Below are 24,216 nucleotides of genomic sequence, written 5' to 3'. Positions count from 1 at the left end.
AAAATAATGGGTTCATTCATAACTGACAATATTTTAGCTAGTATTACATGCAGAAGTACGTTCTCGTGCATTTATCTGGTATCCTGAACTGGACTCTATGGCAGAGGCTGGGCCTGGCACCTGTGTGAAATCTCGATACTCTCCTCCCACAGCCCTGTGTAACCCAGGGTAGAGAGCCTGTAATGCCCACTCCAATGAGAAGGCAGTGCCTCTGATACATACATGGCATCTGACCAAGATTAAATCACTTAACCTCTCTTTAATCTTCGTTTACCTATAGAATGACAAGAATTATACTTTGTGACACTTCCTTTTGGGTTTAGATGAACGAGGGTCAAATGAAATTAAGAATGTAAAGTGCTATGGAAACTTTAAGGTGCTATATAAACATCAGTTATTATTAAATGCTTCATGGAGGATTCAATAATAAATATCATTACTACAGCATGATGCAGTGATGAGGACATACTATTTTACATAATTAAAAAAGAACTTACTCCACAAATATTCACAAAACAACTCTGATATAACCAATAAAGATGAAAATGGATATAACATAAGTACCGTGATCCAAAAAGAACTTACCCTCTTCAGCTAATGTTTCCATCTCCTCTCTGAACAAACTCGAGTCAAAGCAATTTACTGATGTGCTTCACTTACTTTTCCCTCCCATCCCCCAAGCTTACCTAAAAGTGCTACCAAGTAATACAGTGAGGAAAGAAGCAGCCACTCTAAGGGCTGAAAAGAGCACTGCTCTACTAACCCAGGCCCTGAGAGTGGACAGCAGTCCAGGTGTTCTGGGACCAGCCCTTAAAAATGTAAGGATTTTCAATACGGTAGCCACTGAGGAAAGACAAACAATATCACCCATTTCCCTTGGGTATTCCCAGGCATCTCTCATTACACACTGCCTTCCAAATGAAAATAATTCCAAAATGAATCAAGCTCAACTTGTCATACTAACTAGACACACTGACTAGTTTAGTTAAGACCAGCATCTACAGAAAAATATTCTTACCAATATGGTGTCCCCACAAAGGAATTGGCAGGAGATGCTATGGAAGCAGATCCAAAGTCAGCAAGTTTCACCTGGCCTGGTTCTGTCAGGAGGATATTTCCTGCTTTGATATCTCTGATTAGGGAACATAAGACAATTATATATCTTGCTTTTCTTAGATTGTGATAAAGGTCAAATAAGTAGTCCCCAAAGAAGGGAGAAAAAAAAAGTCAAAACAATTATGTTCTATGATACATTCAGGGTACAGATTTTTAAAAAAAGCTTCAGAATTAGAAGGTAAAAAATACAGAAGCTATAAAAATTAAAAATAGTTATCTAAAAGAAAAAAAAAGCAAGGGTAGAAAAGAACCTACAGATAATTAGTTAACTGTAAGATAAAGGTCTATATTTTGAGTTTCAATTTATTTGTACAAATAATAATTAAAAATAAACTGAATTAGGAGTTTAAAAAATGCATGCCCACAACTGCAAAAAACCTCCATGGGGAAAAGGCAAAACATTTTTTGTCACTACAAGTCATCATCATACTACTTTCTAAATCCTACACAGATATTAAAACCGTAATTTCTACAACCTACCGATCTTATACTGCTCTGACTATCATGTTACATTCCAATATATTACTTCATTAGGAAGGCAGAATCCTGCTGCAAATACTCTGTCCCTCCATAGATGATGTAGTCTAACTGGATGGTACACACACTGGACTATATAATGCACTCTATTCTAAAAATTGAACAGTTATGAGGTCTCATGCACACAAACACCATCACTTCATATAATCCAAGAATGCTCTCAAAAATCTTGAAAAAGTTAGCTTCCTTCCAAAACTTTATATAGACATCATTTCTGCTTCCCAAAGTTATATACATGGGGGGGAAGAGGGTAATCCCCATAAATGGCTTCTGAATAAAGTCCTAATTAATTTTCAATGATTCAATCCCCGAACAAATTTTGATTGTACCAAGTTCATAAGTGTCACATACTCAAGAAATTCCAATAGTTGCAAACAAAAACACAAGGTGGAAATGAGATAACCGTTGTATTGTCGTTTTAGTGTATCAGTTAAGTTAAACATTCTAAAACACGGTATTTCTACAAAAAACTACAATTAAATATAAAAATTTTAACTCCATAAAACACTGAATTTGTTATTATCAGCAACAAACCCACTATAAGGATGACTAAGTTATGACAAATTGAGCAAACTGTGTGTGCGTGTGTGTGTGTGTGCATGTGTGTGTGTGTGAGAGAGAGAGACAGACAGAGAGAGACAGAGAGAAATGTAGCTGGTTTTCAAAAGGCTTACCTATGGATCATATTGTGAGAATGTAAGTAGGCCAATCCCTGGAGAGCACCATGTGTGATTGCTGCTATTTCCACTTCTTGTAATGGCTTTTTGTGAACTTAAAAGAATTTGTTGAAAATTAATTATTAAAAGTACCCATGTAATTCACATACTTTGATACTATCCCCCCTCAAAAAAAAAGATTAAAAAAATGAAGTCTGGAAATAGTGGGGCAGGGAAGGGGAGGGTGGGGAAATCAAGCATTTCCACCATGACAAAGCACAGCCACACAAGCATTTGAGTTCAGTTTCACCAAGTTCAGTCTGTAAAATTGTAGCACTATTCAAATTTTTTACTTGCCAGGAAAGTACTGAGGTTCTTAAGAAATATAAGTACCAGCAAATATGCCCCTCAAGCTCTGACCTCAAAGGTAAGAGGCAGCTCTGTTGGTAGAATCTTCTGAAAAAGGATCTTCAAAGTGTGAGAGAAAAAAGTAGCCCAATGGCAGGCAGGCAAGTAATGGCTCTGAATAGTACGATTTCATGGCACTAAAAATATACCATTCTGTAAATCTAAAAGAAAAGCTAAGTTTCCCTCTATTTCCTGTTATTTCTATCATTTTTATTTTACTAAATTAAAAATTCACTTTTGGGAAATCTACAAATGGAACTCTCCAATTTCATCAGCTTAAGAACAAAAAGAAACTTACCTTCTAGTAAGTCGGAGGCTGATCCTAAACAATATTCCATTACAAGCTGCACGAAAATAATTATAGGAACATTTTAAGATTTCTTGAACTCCATAAAAAGTAAAACAAGTTTATGTCCCAAACCAAAGAGCTGATCCTCAAGGCAGTTAGACAGTTTAAATTATGAGTGAAAGCTTCAAGGCCAGTCAAAACTTATGTAAAAAATGAAATACTTATAGTGGTGGGAGTGGGGAATATATGCCCCTTTAAGCTTGTCCAAGATTTGCTGAACATTTTTACATGTTGGAAAAACTCTCAAATACCCTAAGGACAGCCTACTGATCCCCTGGAGCATGGCTTTTACAAAAGCTCAGAGCATGCCATGGTTTGGACCAACATTCTTCAATGAAGCCTAATAGTTCCTGATCAAACTCTGCTGTAACATCAGATAGCTAATCGTCCGTTTGTAACACCATTCCTCTGGAACAAACGATCCCTTTTGATACAAGTTGGTCTATTCTCATTAGCCTTTTCCTACCAACCTATTTTTCCAGGACACTCTACAATGAGGTTGGCAATGCCTGTATGGGTCACAACTTGGACATTATTCAATGACACCCTCTATTCAAGGGGCTTACAGGTTCAAGGGATAGATGACAGGAGCTTAAACATGTGATTTCTGTAGTACAGGGAATTTTCGGGTAACGAGCCCCTTTGCATAAAGCAGGGATGTCCAACTCAAGGGCTTCAGCATGGCCCCCAAATAACCAGATCAAAACATAATCAGAAAGTGTTTAACAAGCTAAATGAGAAATACAACACAGATAACGTTAATTTATAGTTTAATAAGTCAATCTGCGGCCCATAAGGATCATTTCTATTTGAGCTGGCCACTGAGTGGTTTTGTGATTTGCCTGCTGTCATACGCCTAGGATGTGACAGAGATGGGATCTGAGGCAAGGCTTTCTGGTTTTGAACCTGGCTATCAAGATACTGTATCACACTTCTTTTCTGGACACCAAGAAAATGCTGCAGAATTTGGGTTTGGTAAACTGTGGCCAATGCAGGAAACAAAAACCCCTTACAGTTCAAAGGTCCAACACTTCAACAGCAACAAGAGGACAAAATTCACTACTACTAAGCTTCAGACACTACATTCAAGTGTTTCTCGAATAATAATAATGATAACGGCCAGCTTTTACACAGTGTTTTAAGGTCTGAAAGAACTTCATAAATGTGATCTCATTTGATCCTCCCAACCACCCTGGGAGGTATGTGTCATGCTATGCTTTTCATTTTACATATGACAAGTTGCTAAGTGACTTGCCCAGGGTCACCAAGTTAACACTGAATGCAGGATTCAAATTCAAGTCTTCCTGACATCAGCACTCTTGTGCCACCTCGCTGCCTACGCTCATCCTGAAAAATGATACAGGCCAGAAAACACACTCAGCCAGAAGTTCTCAGTGGTGACTGATGAGCAGATGGCAAGTGTTTTCAAGTCACAAATTCACTTTCTGATTTAAATGGCATAAAACAAGAAAACACGGAGCTGCATTGCCCTGTGTCTGACAGAAAACAATGCAAACCCCTCTGCTTGTGACTTAGAGCCCTCCACTTTCTGGTTCCAAAGTCTCTTGCATTGAAGGTCCCCGAGTTCCTCTCTCTTACCTCCTCTCCATGTAAGCTCCACTGACCCACTCACTCTCCTCCTGTCCCTGCACCTTCTGCCAGGCCCCTGGCCAGCTGCACATGCTCAGCTCCCTACTCTCTCCCCTAACACAGCTCAGCAGTTGCCACCTTCCACAGGAGCCCAGCCTGATTCGCTTACACTGGCACCAAAGCCACTCTGCATACATGGACATGGATGATGTTGTTTTCCCCCAGAAGAACATAAGCTCTCTGAGGGAAGGGGTCATTTCTTGCTGTCTTTGTTTCCCTAGCACCAAGCACAGCATCTGGTATATATTCAGCACTTAATAAATTCTTGTGGAATAGAACAGAATCATTTGAAAAACTCATTTTTAAGAAAGCAAGATTAAAACTTCTCATTTGTGTATAAATTGATATTGAATTTTTGAAAACTCTATAGAAATTCTGTTTTTTAAGTTCTGGACAACCCAGAAATTCATTCCCTACTCCTCTGTCATTTAAAGGTCCTGCATCTCCTTTCTTAGAATGATTGAGTTTTCCAGTGGCTCTGCTGAACAAACTCAGTACACTCTGAATTAACCTAAACCAATACACCTAACAGGCCAGGAGGCAGAAAGAGCACTCACCCATGCCGTATGCTCACGCAGATAGCAGCCTTTATACTCTATGCTGTTGGGATGCTTTATTCTCTGTAGAAACTTGACTTCCTTAATAATGTCCTGCCATTTCTGTAGAAGAGGAATACACAGAAAGTGTCAACTGTTTCAAAGTATATTAAAACAAAACAAAAAAATAACAATAAAACTTCCTAGAAAGAATACTAGGGGAAACAACCACATAACATAATTTCTTCATACGGTTTGGTACTTAGTTTCAAAATGTTCAACTAAAATCGACCCCATTTCTAAGGCACAAGGCCTCAGTAAAACTTTTTACTCTGTCTATAAAAGAAAGTCTTACAAGAAAAGAACTTAATTAATCAATTAGCAACTAAAATTCTTATTAAAATTTTACACATGTACTAAACACTGAAAGAAAGTGACTCACAAAAGCCAATGCAGCCAAAATAAGAAGGCAGGAAACTGGGAAACATTTTTTTTACAGTAAGCTTCTCTGATAAAAGCCTCATTTCTCTACTATATAAGGAACTGAGTCAAATTTATAAAAATTAAGTCATTCTCCAATTGATAAAAGGTCAAAAAATGTGAATAAGGAGTTTTCTGAAGAAAAAACCAAAGCTAACAACAGTCATATGGAAATATGCTCTATATTAACAATGATTAGAGAAATGTAAATTAAAACAATTCTGAGACATAATTTCAGACTTATCAGATTGGCTAACATGACACAAAAAGAAAATGATAAATGTTGTAGGAATATGGAAAAACTGGGATACCCTTTGACCCAGGGTGTATATTCCCAAAGAAAAGGGAAAAGATCACAGTTGTAAGAAAATATTTATAGCAGCTCTTTTTCTGGTGGCCAAGAATCAGAAATTGAGGGGATGCCTATCAATTGGGGAATGGCTGAACAAGTGGTGGTTATATGACTGTGATGGAATACTACTGTGCTGTAAGAAATGGTGACCAGAACAGTTTCCAAGAAACCAATTAATACAAAACAAAGTGAGCAGAATGAGGAGAATATTATGCAGAGAAATAACAAGATTGTACAATGATCAAATGTGAAAAGTTAGCTTCTCTTATCGATAGTGATCCAAGACAATTTCAAAGGACCCATGATGAAAGGTATTATCCCCTTGCGGAGAGAGCTAATGAACTCTGAGTGAGGACTAATCACTTTATGTTTCTTGAAGGTTTTGGTTTTGGGGGGCGGGGAGGGCAACATGACCACTATGGAAATATTTGGCCTGACTTTCACATGTATCACTGATGTTGTTACTTGTCTTCTTGGGGGTACAGGTGGGAGGAAGCAAACTTGTAACTCAAATTATTTTTAGAAAATGAATGTTAAAAATAAATTAAAAATTTTAAAAAGAAAAGAAATATTACCATTTGGGATTTATGTTCCCCCTCTCCCCTATACCAATCCAATCCTTTCATTTTCCATCTCTTCTAAATAAATACTGCAAGCGTTTGTTGTGGTGGCAAAGAATTGGAAATTGAGGGGATGCCCGTCAACTGCGGAATGGCTCAACAAGCTGGGGTGTAGGAATGTGATGGAATACTACTGTTCTCTAAGAAATGATGAGCAAGTGGATTTCAGAAAAACCTGGAAAGTGTCACATGGACTGATGCTGAGTGAAGTGGGCAGAACCCGGACAGCATTGTACATGGCAACAGCAACCCTGTGTGATGATCAACTGTGACAGGCTTAGCCCTTCTCAGCGATACAATGATCTAAGACAATTCCAAAAGACTCATGATAGAAAATGCCAACCATATCTAAAGAAAGAACTGTGGAGTCGGTAAATCAATTACTCTTTTTGTGTGTTTTTTCTTTCTCATGGCTTTTCCCTTTTGTTCTGATTCTTTTTTTTAATAACATGACTAATGTGGAAATAAGTTTAACATGTATAACATATCAAAATGCTTACTGCCTTGCAGAGGGAGGGGAGGAGGGGGGAAGGAAAATCCAGAACTCAAAATTTTACAAAAATGAATACTGAAAACCATCTTCACATGTAATTGGGAAAAAATAAAATAAAAATACACTGTAAAATATCAAAGCTTTTAACGTAAATGAAGTTATCCTTCCATAACCTACAGGCTCCTAACACAATCTCATGTTAATGAATCTTCAAGTATACAAGGCAATTTTGTACAAGTGGAGAAAAACTCAAAGCGTATCTTCCTGACATACTATGCCATAAATTAAGATAATAAACTTACTTTTAAGTAACTGAAGATTTAAAACCAAGTGATCTGCAAGGAAGACTCTAGTTGGGAGAAGCTAATTTCCTTTGGCTAAGATTTGGGCATAAGACATTAAAACAGGAAATTAAAATTTACTTTTCAGAGCTAACTCTGTTTACACCTGAAAACAAGTGACCAGCCTCTGTTTCAAGGTCCTGATCCTTTTTTTTTTTTTTTTTAGCATTTTAACTTATTTTAAGGACTTTACTGTCCTCCACATTAAACCATGCCAACAATGATAGTTTACATCAGTAGGATCATGCAGCTAAATTGTCTTCCTAAACGTAATCACTTGATTTCAGGTTTACATAGTCCTTTACAAGTATTACCTCATTTTATCCTAGTAACCCTAGGAGGTAAATGCTATTATGATCTCCACTTTACAGAGGAGGAAACAGAGGTAGACGGGCTAAGTGACTTGTCTAAGGCCACAGCTAGTAAGTCTGGGAGTTCAGGTTTTAACTCAGGCCTTCCTAACTCACTATATCATGCTGACATTTAATGCATCCAAAAACTCTGTAAGTTTGTAAAACATCCAAGAACTGTGTAAGTTCTTACTAACACTAATGTGAAACGTCCTGGGAAGATATCTCTACCCTACTTTTACTATTAAAGAAACTGTTCTGATATTCAGTCACTCGTTCTTTCCACAAAATTTAAAGGGTTACTAGAAAACAGATGTAAATAGATTCAATGTAAACAGATATTTTCATAGGCTATTTCAAGTTCTGTGCAATGTATCACAGGATGTGAGTTCATCTGGCATCCAGATCAACTTGCTATTTAGTTGGACAAACAGGGATGGGCAGAGCCCCGCCTTCAGCAAGAGCAGAGGTAAAATCCAAGCCTCCCTACCACATACAATGTACTGGAACTGGCAGAGATACAGACCTAATTAAGAATGGACATTACACAACCCAATGGAATATACAAAACATCCCAGATTCGGGGGAAGATCTTGAAAAGGTAATGGGTTAAATTTTTCACTAGCATATGGATTATGACTAGTAGATGGTTTTAAACTATCTATAGACCAACTCAACGAAAGGTTTCTGAGAATGACTCTATAATGTAGAATCTATTGGATTATTTTTGGAAGAGACTTTGGGGGCACTTCGGGGGTGATCAGATGGAGAGAAACTTTAATAGCAACTTGGCTTACAAAAATAAAATTTTCTTAGAATTCTTTGAAAGAAGCTTTACAACCTGTATGTAAACAAAGTAACACATTATAAATAAATCAGCAGCAGATGACTACTGAGGAGGCTGTCTCAGCTGCAGTTCACTATCATATTATTTCAGTGTTATATCTATCAATCCAAAGGCTTTCTTAAATCAATTAAGTTTCTCAGAAATCATCTCCTTCATTATTTCTGACAGCACAGTAGTCTTCTTTCGCATATATATAAAACTGTAACTTGTTAAGTCATTCCCTAATAGGAGGTCACTTAATCAGCTTCTAACTTGTTGCCACCACCAAAACAAACACAAAAAAACCTATTTTATATTTCCCTTGACTCCTGTGTTTTAACTTCAAAGTTTCATGTAGCTCCGGTCTTTTCATTTAGAATACTTAAAATATTTTCATATTTCATTAAAGGTTCACACCCCAAACAATTATACTCAGTCTTGCTGGGCAAGTCATTCTGGGCGCTAAGCCTATTATTTTTTGCCTTCTGGAACACTGTATTCCAAGTTCTCTGCTCCTTCATTGTGATAGCTACCAAATGATGTATAATCCTAACTGTGGTGCCTTGGTACTTGAATTCTTTCTTTCTGGCTGCTTCTAGTATTTGTTCTTTGATCTGGAAGCTCTTTGCTGGGGATTTTCAATTGGGAGTTTCTTTCAGGAGGTTAACTAGGAGATTCTACTTTCTCTTTGTCCACTAGTTCTAACATGATGTCCATCAGATTATCATTTTGGTCATGGCTCTCAATCTGATGATCCTTATACTTTCTCCCCTTCATTTATTTTCAAGATCAGTTGCATTTGCTATGTAAAAGCATACATCTTCTTGCTTTTTTTTTTTTTAGTCATGTTGTTTTATGAAATCACTAGGTTCTGTTTTTCCATTCCAATTTTCAGCAAGTTTGTTGATTGAGGTTTTTTTTCTCTTGTGCCAATTTGTTCTTCCTTTCCAATTTGTTCTCCCACAGCTCTCAATTCTTTTCCATTTTTTCCCTCTAGCACTACCCTTTATGAAATTTTTTTCAATACTTTTAAACTCCATCTCTAATGTAAATTCTAGTTAAATTTGTAGCGAATTTTTCTTTTAGGGTATACTTATAGCTGTTTTAAAGGTATTCCTTTCTTCTGGGTTTATATCATGACCATCCCTGTCAACATAACAGCTTTTCACAGAGATATTCTTTTTTGTCCGTTAATTATTCCATCTTATTTCCTGACTTGATGTCAGGGCTAGCCTGTGCTCCATTCTGAGGGGAATGTCTGGGCTGGTCCTGCTGCTGCTTTCTTAAGGATGCTGAAAGCTGTGCCATCTTAGAATCTCAGAGACAGGTCAGGCTGGGGACTTGTAAACTTTTAGGGCTCCCAAAGTGGTTTGATCAATGGCTCTCTGGTCTGAGCTCTGCAAGACCCTTACTTGGATTTGGGTATGAGCAACAGGTCCATGGACTTGCCCCTACACATTTCACAAGACAGCTGCTGAACTCAGTTGCTCTCAGCTACATGGAAAGCTTTGCTGGTTCAAAGGGACAGAAGTAATATGTGTGCACACATGTACACATATACACACACGTGTACACACACACCCCCTCCCTCTGAGCTGAGATTCTGGCACTGGATACTTCTCTTCAGGCTTTAGACTGAAGCTAGACCTGAGATTTCACTCCACTCCTCAGGGCAAAGCCATGCAGTAGCTGCTTGCTTTAGAAGTTGTCCCCTGAAGGACTTCCATGTACAAAAATATTTATAGTAGTTCTTTTTGTGGTGGTAAAGAAGTGGAAATTCAAAGGATGCCCATCAACTGGGGAATGGCTAACCAAGTTGTGGTCTATGATTGTGATGGGATACATGCTATTGTGTTATAAGAAATAGCAAACAGGATGGTTTCAGAAAAACCTAGGCAAAGTTGTTCAGGATTGGGGAACCTGTGACCTCGAAGCCTCATGTGGCCCTCTAGGTCATTGGATACAGCCCTCTGATAGAATCCAAACTTCACAGAACAAAGCCCCTTAATAAAAGGATTTGTTCTGTAAAACTTGGACTTAGTTAAATGGCTGCACCCAAGGACCTAGAAGACCTTATGTGGCCTTAAGGCTACAGATTCCCTACCCCTGACTGAACTAATGCAAAGTGAAGTGGGCAGAACCAGGAAAACACTGTACATAACAACAGCAATACTGGAATCATGATAAAACATGAAAAAATTAGCCATTCCAATCAAGACAATGATCCAAGACAATTCCAAAGAACCCTTGATGAAAAAAAGCTATCTTCAGAGAGAGAACTGATGAACTCTGAATGTAGACTGAAGTATACTTTTTAAAGCTTTCCTCATGTTTATTGTTTCATTTTGTTTGTATTTTCTTTTGCAATATGGCTAATGAAAATATGCTTGGTATGACTTCACATGTATAATCTAAATTAAAGTGCTTGCCTTCTTAAAGAGGTGGGGAGAACAGCAGGGAGGGAGAGAATTTGGAACTCAAAATTTTTAAAAATGATTGTTAAAATTTTTTTACGTGTAATTGGGAAACATTTAATGAAATTTTATGCATATATATGTGTTTATATATATATATATATATAAAGACACACACATACATGTATACAAAAAGTTGTTCTCTGCTCGGTCTAATGTGGATGTGTGACCTAGAGCTGGGCAGTAAGACAAAGCTGCTGGCTGGTATCTGTTCTTGCACTGGACATCATGATGTCATCCTGCCCCGGCATAGAGTCTCTGATCTCTTTCAGTCCCTGCAAGCTCTGCGCAGTGAGCTCTTGACCAGAACCCACTCACGGTGTCCACAGATCTCTCCTGCTTATCTCTTATGCTGAGAGAAAATAATTGTGACTTTCTCTTGGATTTCCTGATCAGAAATTGGTCTGGAGCGTTTTCTGTTTAAAGGCTGTTTATCTGGTTGGTTTTTTGGGTGGAGCTGTTGTACTTTTTCCTGCTTATGATGACACTGGTTCTGCCTCTCTAGAAATCAGATCTTCTTAGTGTTACATCTAGCACAAATAGTTTTTACCAACCTATATTTTTAGCTGAGGGTAGAAAAGTACTAGTACTACAAAATATGTGTGTATGTATATAGATTCATCTTCAGTTCATTCTAGTATTGCAATGCTATGGGTATTGGAACATAACGACTCTTTTGGGAGAGCAATGTGTTTGTGCCAAAAGGTGATTTAGTCAAAACTCCAGCACTTATGAAGTTAATTTTTATTTAACCAGAATAATGCTTGTATTTCTTCTCTTCATAGTCATTCTTCACATTCTACCTATGTCTCTGCTGTCCCCCGCATTGGAGGGATAGAAGATAGCTGAAAGATACCCGGTAAGCAGCTGGGCAACCAAGGCTGGGGCCAGGACAACTTTCCTCAAAGCAGATGACTTCAAATGATAGGATGGGGAGAAACCAAGCAATCTGAGCATTTCCAGTATTCTCATTGCCTGGTAAAGCAAAAACTACCCTTACTAGACTGAAACAGACCATAAAAAGAAAACCAGAAATTCACCAATAGTTTACTCTTTGTCTAGAATCAGAATGAAAGCCATTTCTTCTTCTAGGCCATATTTAGAATTCTAGTTTCTCAATACATGTTAAACTCATATCCTCAAGGAACTAAAGTTCAAATCTTCCTTGGATAACTAATTTGACACTCAAATCTTTGGGATTTACCAATGAAAATCCCATCTTCATTCTGCCATCATTGGAAGCCTTGAAATTTCTTTTTGAAACAGCTTGTCACTTTATTTCCATCTGTATCGCAACTTACCACCCCAAAAAAAGCTGTGTATCATAATTTTGGTTTAGTTTTTTATCCTCCTTCCCCCCCAAGCAATTCCACATCCTTCTTTTTAAAATATATTAACTACAGTTTAACTACTCAAACCTACAACTGCAGAAATGGTAAAACTGAAGTCAATCAAATCCAGGTTCTAACCAAAAACAGGTTGACAGAAATATTCATGTTCACTTTTGAAACTCTATTCAATCGGGCCCAACATGAATAGTTCCATCTGCAATATGGGCTGGGTGCACCACTCTTGGCTCTCTGGAAAGGCAGCAGAGCACACCACTCTGAGCAACTGGGTTCAAAGGGCAATTCTGCTTATTGGTTAGATAACCCTGAGCCTCACTGTTTCTGAGCCTGTTTTCTCCCCAGTAAAACAAGGAGCTTGGAATAAACTGTCTCCAAAGTTCTTCCCACCTCCCAATCTATTAGGCTTCAAGTAAAAGACAAAAAAATCAAGGGACCTTCTACATTAATCAATTAATGGACCTGGCCTGTTTGTTCTGAAGTTCACTGAGTATTATAAATACACATATATAACTCGAGGAAAGAGACAGAAGCTGACATAAGCTGTTTCACTCTTGGGAACAGATTACGTATAGTCCACAGTAGTTAAACAGTAAAGAGAAAAAGTAGGTACAGATTATCTTTTTATTAGTAGAGTATTAGTAAATGAATTTGATACTATAAAGCTGATGAGGGAGGGGGAAGAAGAAAAAAATTCATCATGAAATTCAGATTGGAGACTGGCACAACAAATACATGTATACATAGTTTGAAAGTTAAACTGGGAGGTACATATGAAACCTCTTCTCAATTTTTCAATGGGTCTGAGACATCAAAATTCTATTATAAAAATGTCATAGTGACATAGAATTCAATGCTGGCATAAATACAGAATAAATGTTTTCTGTTTTAGTTAAAATCACTTCTTTGGGAAAAAAATCTTTCCACATTTCTCAGAATTCCTCATATCGATTATTTCTTACTATACCACAATACTGTATCAATTCATATACTATTTTTTTTTAAAAAATCAATTCACCCAACTCTCATACCCAACTTGTAGTCATCTATGTTGTCTAGAATTCTTTGCTACCACAGAAAAGGGCTGTTGGGAATATCTTGGTATTATCTTTGACCTACTTGGAGGGTATATATCAAGGACTGGAATTGCTGGGCCACAACAATAGTTTAGATATGTTACTTGCATAAATCCAAGTTTATATCCAGAATGTTAAGACTAATTCAAAAATTTACAAATGACGTGCCTGTCTTTCCATGGTTTTACAGAAAATGATTGTTCCTGTTTTCTTACTTCTGTCAGTTTTTGATGGGATCTGCTTTTATTAAATTCTACAGGTAAGCAAACTATCATGTTCATCGTGATAATTCCTAACAAGTATCTATCATAATAAAATTAAGTACCTCATAAAATGCAAAATAAATTCTAGCACCAAACCTTCACTTTTTAAAGATGAAAACCTTACCCACTTTTAAACAAAGATTTATAAATGTTAATTTGTTTTTTCCACTTTCGGATTTTATGTAACCAAGACACTACTTAAGTAGCTGAAATGAATTTAATCAGCAAGTCAGAATTTTAATGAACTGCTCTAAAATAAACTCTTTTTAATTCAATCCAACCCAACAAATTTTGTTAAATGCCAAGAGTATATACATGGCATAGTATTAAGTTACTGGGATACAAGGATAATGCAAGACACAGTATTTACCCTAAGAGAATGTACAACATTGAGGATAACGGATTGGGGACCAGGGTAAGAGATTTACACAAATAACAAGGCAGAATGGAGAAAGTTCATCCAGATAAAGTACTGTGAGAAATCTCAGAAGAGTGTGACGACTTTCACTTAGGAGAATCAGGAAGTGACATGTGAATGAAAAGGTAAAGAATGGGAGTGGGGGGTGAGGGGTGTCCATCCCAAGCACACAGCATAAGGCAGAGAGAAGGCAGGCATGGAACAAAGGGCACTGAGCGGACAGTTTCATCTGACTGGAAAGTATAGTACAAGTAAGTACAAGTACAGTACAAGCAATGAGAAGGGGAGAATAGAAAGATAGAAGGACACTAGACTGGGGAGGGCAGTAAAAGGCAGATTATGGAATATTTTATTTTATAATATTAAGCAACTGGAAGTCACAGAAGGTTTTTGACTAGGAGTGGCCTAGAAATGCCTCTGAAAAGGCAGGAAGACAAGTTAGGAGGCTGACTGAAAAGTCCAGGGAAAAAGAGGGTCTGAAATAGGGTGGATACAATGGAAGCAGAAAGGATGAACCAACCACTTAGTATAGGACACACAGGACCAAGCAGCTAATTAGATATTAAAGGTGATAGTGTGTCAAAGATCACTCTGAAGTTTCAGGTCAAATGGATAAATTGGTAGCAGCACCATTAAAAATAGGGGAAGAGGCAGAATTTTGTTTTGGTTTAGGGAGGCAACAATGAGTTCAGTTTTAGAAATGATTAGTTTAAGGTGACCAAGACATCTCAGTCAAACCATCTATTATTTAGCAGCTATAAATAGGGGATCAAATTTCTGGGGAGAGATCTGTGTGGGAGAGAAAGATTTGGGAGTCATCTAAATAGAGGTTAAAAATTAAGCCCTGGAAGTGAATGAGCTAAATTCAAATTAGCATTTAATTAGGTACTTAAAATGTACAAGGCTGGAGAAACTAGGAGAGGGGAGAGAGAAAGAGGGGATAACTCTTCAATATATAAATAGTCAAAGGACATGAACAGCATGTAAAAAAAGAAATGCAATCAAAGGCTATATGAAAATATGCTCCGAATCATAAATAAAAAGAGAAATGCAAATCAAAACAAATCTGTGGTTTACTTCTTGCCCAGCAAGTTGATAAAAACAATAAAGCTGAAACAGCTCCTGTTAGAGGGGATATGGTAAGCTTTGTTTGTTTGGTGGAGCTGTGAATTGGTCCAACCATCTTGGAAAACAACAGGCATTTTATCAGAAAAGTGATTAACCTCATTGGACCCTGTAACCCATCAATTCCACTGCTTAGCACATATCTTCAATTAGGTCAAAGAAAGAAAGGAAGGAACAATACATACCATCTTCTGCGGCAGTGAGAAAAACCCAAATAGAGTAGGCTCCCACAGACTAGGGAAAGCTTGAATGAATTGTAGCAGATAAATATAATGAAATATTATAATGTAGCAAGAAATCACAAACATAAGGAATTCAGAGAAACATGAAACTGATCAAGACTGAAATAAGAAATACATGCTTATACACAAAGACAACAACAATGTAAATTTAAAAAATAACAAAAGGAAGCCCAAAAAACCCAGAAAACAGAATAGAGGCATGGAGAGAGACAGAGGTCTCAGTCACAGTCATGGGGTAAAAAATCTAGGGTTGGAAGAGACATTACAGCTCAGTCAAGTTCAACTCCCTCAGTTTCATGGATGAGAATGCAGAAACCCATGGAAATGTAGTGACTTGCCCAAGCTCACAGAGGGAGTAGTAAGTTGTCAAGACAGGATTCAAGTTGGGGTTCTTTTAACTCCAAATCCAGTGTTTCATCTATTATACCATGCTGGGTTTTGTTTTTGGTTAATTATTTCTTTTTACAAGGGAAGATCTGATTTATGGATGAGGCTTGTTGAAAACTAAAACTGTGGTATAAAAGTAAAGATATCAATAAAACTTATTTTACTAATTTTTTTTTTTAAAGAGAGTTAAGAGGGCAAGGACAAAGCCTTCAAAGACAACTTTGTTAAGAGACAGGAAGAAGAGGAGAAGCCAAAGAAATTTAAAAAAGAGCTAGGTAGAGAAATATATCCACATCATGTCATGGAAGTCAAAGGAGACTGAAGTATCAAGGAGTGGTTAGTTCAGTGTCAAATGATGATAGAAGGTAAAGACTGAAAAAGTCCACTGGTTTGGGCTGTAAGGAAGTAATTAACAATTTGTGGGAGAATAGTTTCAGTAGAACAGTGGGAGAAAGAGAAGTCAGAGTACAAAGGTTTGAAGGAGTTAGTGAGTTTTACTTTGAGGAAATGGAGACAGATTGTCATTTGCCTCCATTAATTTTTTTTGGTCTTCATCAGTTTTAAAATGTGTTTGTCTAACTATCAAATAACTAAGAAAGCAACTGTGTGCCCATTTTTAAGGTTACAGTAAGAGCTGACTTACCAGGCCTCCAATCAATGGGGATTGTGTATTACCATACACAGCGTTACACTCACAGTACAGTGAGTGACTATTCACGAGGGTGACCCCAAGACAACCTCACAGTACTAGCTGAGCCATCAAGGAAAAACACAAAATTCAAAAGGTATTCTGTCAATATATTTATAGGATCATAGAATAACAAGTGAAGGCTGAAAGGGACCCTGGAAGCCACCTAGTCCAACCATCTCTTTGACACATGAGGAAACTCAGGCCCACAGAGGCTGAGTGACTTAACCCAAACCACACAAAGTTGCAGAGCTGAAATCAGAGCCTGAAGCCTGACCCCCAATTCAGGGTTCTTTTTACCACATTATTCTGTAGTATTCTAGACTCTGAAAACTGGTAACTGGTCTGTGATACACACAATGTGTAGTTAAACAAATTATGTGAGCATACCCAGAATATTTCCTTTCCTGATCAATCCGGGTCAGTTTAGCATCAACGTAAATTCTTTCACGTACCTCATTGGACTGCTTTCCACTATAAGACATTTTCTTGATGGCCACCACTTCATTGGTGCGCACATCCCGTGCCTGCAACATCATAAAGAAAAGCACTAGGTCATTTCATACATTTCTCAAACAACGGAATTTGTGAAATCATTTCTCCAAATTAAGCGCTATAAACTAACTATAAACAGTGCTCCTTCCCTAGTCCTTGATTCCTGTTTCCAAGGTTCCAAATATCCAATGTGCCTACTATGCCAACCCACCCACTCTCCCCTACTGCAGGAGATGATGCAATTTTATTTGGAGGCTTCTGAAAAACTGAAGGAGGAGGAGCGCGGAGTCAGTCGGTCAGTGTGGCTGCTACATTAGCTGCTCGTATTTTACTCCTTGAAGGACTAGTCAGAAGAGGAGAAAGTTGAATAAAAGTATCTCCTCAACATATTCTACCAGTAAAGACTTTGATGAACTGATGCTGGGTGAAGTGAGCAAAACGAGAAGAACATTGTACAAAGGAACAGCAACACTGTGCAATGATCAACCGTAACTGACTTAGCTCTTCTCAGTAATACGATGATCCAGGACAATTCCAAAAGACCTGTGATGGAAAAAGTTGTTCACATGCAGAGAAAGAACTATGGCGTCTGAATGCAGATTGAAACCTACTATTTTCACTGGGTTTTTTGTTTTTCCATTTCTGTGGTTTTTCCTTTTTGTTCTGACTCCTCTTTCACAGCATGACTAATTTGGAAATATGATTATTATGATTGTCCATGTATAACCTATATCAGATTGCTTCCTGCATTCGAGAGGAGGGGTGTGAGAAAAATTTGAAACTCAAAGTCTTATAAAAGTCAATGTTGAAAACTATCTTCACATGTAACTGGAAAAAAAATAAAATACTATTAAGTGGGGGAAAAAAACATATTCTACCAGTTAGAAATTCAGAAGGATTTATGAACTTTCTAGCAAAGTCCAGTTTGGTCTCTACAGTTCAGCCCAGTTCAGATGTATAATTGCCACTGTCCAATTCTAGTGGGGGAAGCGAGAGAAGAGTGAAGAAAAAATACAAGAGGAAGAGAGGGCTATACCTACTTTTCCTCTCCACTTCTCTTACTGGTAGGTGTCATAGGGACTCCTAAAACCTTTCTCTCAGAAATGAGCACGTGCACATCACTGGTCTACTGTTTTCTCAAAACCTCTAACCTCGGACTTTAGGGGTAGCGAAGACTGATTTCCAACAGTTCTAAAAGATCCTTTGGGCTACAGAGAGCATATCTGCTATACTAACAGCAAGCAGGAGACTACAGGGCAGACATGTCAAGGGGTGATGGAAGAGGAAGGAGCACACAAGAACTAAAGAAGAACGCAAGTCAACTGTAGTGATTATCTGGCAAGCCCAAGATGACATTCCACACAACTACAGTGTGAGGCTTCTAGGGATGCTTATAGTATTGTTAACATGTGCTTCTTTTTCACATGTTAACCCCTTGTCCCCTGGCAGCACTCACCAAAAACCCAACACAACAAAATATAAGGCAAGTTCTGAGTTTAAAAGCATTCTGGTCGGAGCTTAGGCTCAGCCAGTAAAGTGACTAACTAACCCAAAGTCACACAAATAGTTAACAGCAGGCCTGTCTAAGCACAGGGCTCTCTCTCTAAAACATAATATCACCTCCTCTGGAAAAGGAGACGAGGGAGAATGTTGCATCATCAGAACTTATTCAGAGTACAATTAAACTGTGAGTACTAAAGACAGAAAACAATAGGAGGTAAGCATATAAATCATTTAACCTTTTGGAGAATCCAGTCTCCCGATTAATCTCTAAGTCTCTTTAAAGAATTTGCTATGAGACATGTGCAGGCAGTCAGGGGAATGGATAGCTCAGGAGATGGGGGATGGAGAGGCATATTAGTGTGTACAAAAAAGATGCTGGTCAAGTATTCAAAGCTTGGTGACTACCTACAGATTGTGTGGCCTGCAATGGAGATCCTTGGGGAAACTGCACTATGAATAAAATAAGAATGGTTTGTAACTAATGTATAAATTCCAATGGTTCTGAAGACTATTTAGGCCTATATCTTTAAAAGTTTGGCATGAACAATAAATATTCTAAGGGGATAATCAATTTGCTTTCTTGATAAACAATGCAAACTATGTCTAGCCTAACCTGCTGGTAGCTTAATTGATTCCAATGAAATGAACATTCTTTCTCTAAAGAGTTTATCTATTACATGCATCATCCCATCTTCTTTCAAAGTTAAGTAACTAGGTGGTCAGATTATTCTTATGTTAAAGACACAAAATGATCAAGTGACTTCCCCAAAGTCACACACAGTCACTAGATTCCTGGTTTAGTGCTCTGTCTGCCCAATTACCTCACAGCCATCTACCATCAGCAGAGACTCAATGTCAAACTTCTCAATCTGTCAATCTAGAGAGGTCGTCTCCTTCTGCTACACAAGATTCTTGAGGTCAGTTTCAAAGATATATTTTAATACTGTGTTCTGGATTACTCTGCCTTGCTGAAAACGTTTCTATTTTTTAAAGCAGCATTCATATATCTGTAACAAACTTCATTCAAAGGTGATCCACTCTCCTAACTAATAAAAAAAATGTACTGGAGAAAAAGCACAACTCCCTATAGTTAGATATGTGGTGACAGGACACAATAATCAAAAAATATAGGTAAGGCAAGAGCAAAGACTAAAAAGAAGAAATGGTTTAAAAGAGTGAATTCTTTCACAATGACTAACCTAGTAATATATTATTTACACCAACAATATGAGTTGAAAAACAGGAGAAAATGTTTAATTTTCAATGGTAGAAATGAAAAAACTTATACATTATTATTAAACTCTATTAAGTAATGAGGTTAAAAAGTCAACCTGAACTGTGTACACTATCACTGCTGTGATCTAATTTTACACTCAAACATGCATATATATATATATACACACACACCAGCAAGCTATCAATAATACTGAAACCACTAAAAAATGATTTAGCAAGGTCTAATTCTTTCACAGAGTTGAAAAAAAACTTTCAAAGCTTTTTATTCTACTAAATATCCAAGGCACGGGTTTCTAAGCCTTCAAAGGGGAAAGTACTTTTCAAGATAAACCAGTTCAATATCCTCGTTTTATAGACGAAGATGGGCACCCAGAGGTAAGTGATTTGCCCAGTTCACGCAAACAGTAAAAATGGTAGAACTGAAAGTCAAACCTATGGCTCAGAGACTGCCATTCTGACACTACCATAATATTCTGGCAAAATAAATATTTCTGAAGCAGATCGCAAAGACTACTGATCTGGCTAAGATTCAACTACTTCTAATGTATGGGACTCCAGGTCTCACTGTTGTATCTGTACCTGAACTATTACAGTTCATTCACTTTTTTAACCACCATGAACATATTTTCTACACTTTTAGACATTCTACTGTCCTGCTCTTAGAATTAAAGAGAGAAACTAGCCATGATTGAAGTCGTTGCAAAAACTCTTATCTATCAAGCTTACCTAGAATTAGGACTTACTCAACAAAGGAGCAGTTCCAGAAGGATTTGGGCTTTTTCTCCTTCAAGTGACTAAAAAACAAATCAGTAGATGCTAGAGCCCATCTCAGAGAGTTCGACCGTCTTGTACATATGACAAGGTGAAGTGACTTGCCCAAAGCTAGTGGCAAAGCTGGCATCCAAATGTAGGTCTTCTGACTTACATTCTCCAAATAGCTACATCTTGTACAGAAATAGCCATCTCCTAATAATTGTTTCCAAAATGTTTCCAAAAACATTCCTCTTTTTTTTAAACACTGAAATGTAAATGTCCAGTGAACGTTCCCCTTTGTAGCCCCACTGGAGAATGGCAATGAACCCTGTGTTCTCAAACACTCTGTCAATGGAAGACAAGTTCTGCACAATTCTACCACACTGGAAAGACGTGGAGCATGGGCGTGGTGGGAGCCTCTTGTCAAACCACCAGTCTAGTCTTAATCATGAGAGATTCATCACCAGACTGGCTGGAGAGTAATGGATATTTTTAGTCACAGTACACAGGCTAGGTTTTGAAGGCATATGAATTCTAATTTCTGTTTGTTTCCTCATTTTATAATTACAACTAGCTAGTTCTGAATATAGGAAAAAGCGCAGTAATAAGTGCCTACTGTACTCAAAGTACTACTAAGAGCTGGACATACAAATTGGAAGCTTCAGTTGCCAGTCATGAAGCCACAGATGTAAAGAACTGGTGATACAGAAGGAATACCCATCTAAGGCTTCATTACAGTAAAACTCAAATCTGGGAGTCTGAATTTATTTTATTAGGTTATTATAAAAGCTATTTGAGAATTTGAGATAGATATTAATTGCAAAGATGCTTTCAAACTAATCTTTTCAAATGAAAAATAAACATTGATTGAGCACCCACCATGAGTTTGGCACTTAGTCAAACTGCCCTATAGTATCTGAAAGGGCAAGGCAATCAATTCAATTCAAACACTTATTAGCCTTGAATTTCAAGCCAGGCAGTCTGAACTTAACTCCATAGGCAAAAATTCAATATATTCTTGATAGGGAGTTACTGAAGAGTCTGATCTCCGTAGTACCAAAATTTGATCTGAGCATGACGGTAAATGTAGCAGCTGTGTGAAGGACAGAAGGAGATTAGAGGCAGAACCAGGCTAAGGCCACCAGAGCTTTGTTTTAAGGCACTGACATGAACTCTTCCCTCTGGTTCCACCGCCCCCAACCCCCAACCCAATCCATGGTCTATATTCTTCCAAATCCCCTTAGGGACAACAGATGCAACTTCAGTTTAAACCTTCATCACTTCTTGCCTGAACTTTTGCAATAGCTTTCTATATTGTCTCCCTATCTCAAGAATTGATGATCCACTATTCAGGATAATTTTCTATTCTGACTATGTCACTGACCTGCTCAAGAATCCTTAATACCTCCCTATTACCTCCAGGATCATCTACAAAGTTTCTTTGTTTGACATTTAAAGTCTTTTATAAACTGGCCTTTCTAGCCTGTTATATATTATATATTATATCCTCTATAATTCATACACTATACAGTCCAGTCAAACTGTCTTGGCCTTCCTGATATTTTTCATAGATATTACTCCATCTTTCCTCTCTGTGCTAGTAAATGTAATGGCTGGGCTCCACATCCACCAAGACTCCACCTCTTAGAATCTCTAGTTTCTTTCCAGTTTTCAGCCCAAGTGAGCCTCGGGCCTCTCCACACCCCTCTTATTAATAACATTCTCACCTGACCCCAAATCACTTTGAATTTTTTGTGTATACACTAGTCGATATATGTTGTCTCTCCTGGGAGAGCACTAGTTCCTTTGAAGGCAGAGACTGTTTCATTTTTATTTTTGTCTTTGTTATCATTAGCGGATATCACCAGGACAAGCAGAAAGTAGGAGCTCAACAAGTAACTGTTGACGGACTTACTCAAGGCCATTCTGCTCACTGTCCTGGTAAACCTGTGTCCACAAAGACAAACTACAAGACCAAGAGGAAGAAGTACTCTGATGTTATGGGGATACTACCCAAGATGTTTCAGGCTATATACTGCCAGTATTCACCATCCATTGGAAAATGGGTGCTACAGCACACAGGGAAAAAGAAGGGGAAGCAGAATAAGAAGATGATTTCAGAGGTATCTTTGATCCCAGCACAGACTTGCCATTCATACTTAAGGAACATTTTTAAGTCAAGCCTTCACAAATGAAAAATGCCCATACTGAGGGTCATCCTTCTCTACTGTCTCAAATCAACATGGGTTATGATATAGAACTATAAATGTACAACTCTGTAAGGACATCCAACACATGAAAAAATTACTTTTTGTAAAATTTAATTTATCTAAAGAATTAATCATAAAATTACTTTCAACAACAAACTCCCATGATGCTGTAAGGCATAATGTACAAAAACTGGCCTTATACAAGAACTTATGTATGTTGCAAAATAAGAATTACTGGGCCCATTCTCCATCTGGACCTAACTTTAAAAGAGCTTAGGAGATGACTCAGTGGCTACTAATGCTACTTGGTTTAACTCGTTGGGATCTAGGTTGACTATTCTAGTGGAAAATGTGAGGTGGGTGGGTAGAATTTCCTTATCTTAAAAAAAAAATCATACCTACATTCTATATCTTTGGAAAGAAAAATCTGGTATGAAGGGAAGTCAACAGAATAGGTTAATGCTGTCAGAAACATTTACTTCAATAACTCAGTACGTATATGTAAACTAACGCTGGAATAAGTAACACTTTCTTTATTAAGATTATCAATACAAAATAAGTCAGAGGTAATTTTAATAATCGTCTTCTTAGCCCACTGCTTTGATTGGTTTTCAAGAAATATTTCTTGGTTGAGTTGGTATAAAATTTTAAACATGTGGAATCAAAGTTTCAATTGACTTTAATTAGCTTTATAATTTCATTGGCTTTAGCCTTTACTGATTATGACTGCTAAAGTTAGTTATTATTAAGTAATCCCTTTTAGCGGAGTATTTGGTCATTTCTATTTCTGCTTACTTTTTTTTTCCCCTCAGAAAATAGCAACTTTTCAAGATTCATAAGGAATTAACTTGATGACAATAGAAAATAATTTCTTTGGGTTTAGGATCCTAATAGGAGCTAGATTTTGGTGAGACATTTAATAGAAGCTGGTTGAATTAATTAAAGAGCCTCTTCTACAAATTTAGAGACTATTAAATGACAGAAATTAAAACAAAACAGTGTAAACCAGATAAGAGAACAGGAGAGGCAGGTACTGTTTTACTAGAGCATTACCTTGGATTTTCTGGGTTGGTCAAACAAGATTTGAAGTGAGTCTTCAAATTTTTTTTTCCCCAGAGATATGACCTTAGATACAATGGCATAATAGAAAAAGCTTTGGATTGGAGGTAGCCAGGAGTGGATAGAGTGCTAGGTGTGGAGTCAAGAAGACCTAGGTTCAAACCCAGTTTCAGATATTTACTAGCTGTGTGATCCTGGGCGAGTCATTTAGATGTATTTGCCTCAGC

General features: G+C 37.5%; 1 protein-coding gene across 1 annotated transcript in view; it reads right to left on the bottom strand.

Moving 5' to 3' along the window:
- The window catches only part of TAOK1 (TAO kinase 1), a 153,920-nt gene that overhangs the window by 41,055 nt on the left and 88,649 nt on the right, over positions 1 to 24,216 (bottom strand). Inside the window, 5 exon segments of the mRNA XM_072639833.1 lie at positions 1,019 to 1,132; positions 2,328 to 2,424; positions 3,016 to 3,061; positions 5,274 to 5,375; positions 17,189 to 17,260. Coding sequence (XP_072495934.1) covers positions 1,019 to 1,132; positions 2,328 to 2,424; positions 3,016 to 3,061; positions 5,274 to 5,375; positions 17,189 to 17,260 — 431 coding nt within the window.

The sequence above is a fragment of the Notamacropus eugenii genome, chromosome 2 (genome assembly GCF_028372415.1).
Source record: "Notamacropus eugenii isolate mMacEug1 chromosome 2, mMacEug1.pri_v2, whole genome shotgun sequence".
Classification (NCBI taxonomy): Eukaryota; Metazoa; Chordata; class Mammalia; order Diprotodontia; family Macropodidae; genus Notamacropus; species Notamacropus eugenii.
The sequence above is the reverse complement of the archived record's forward strand: the minus strand, read 5'-3'. Positions and strand labels throughout refer to the sequence as shown.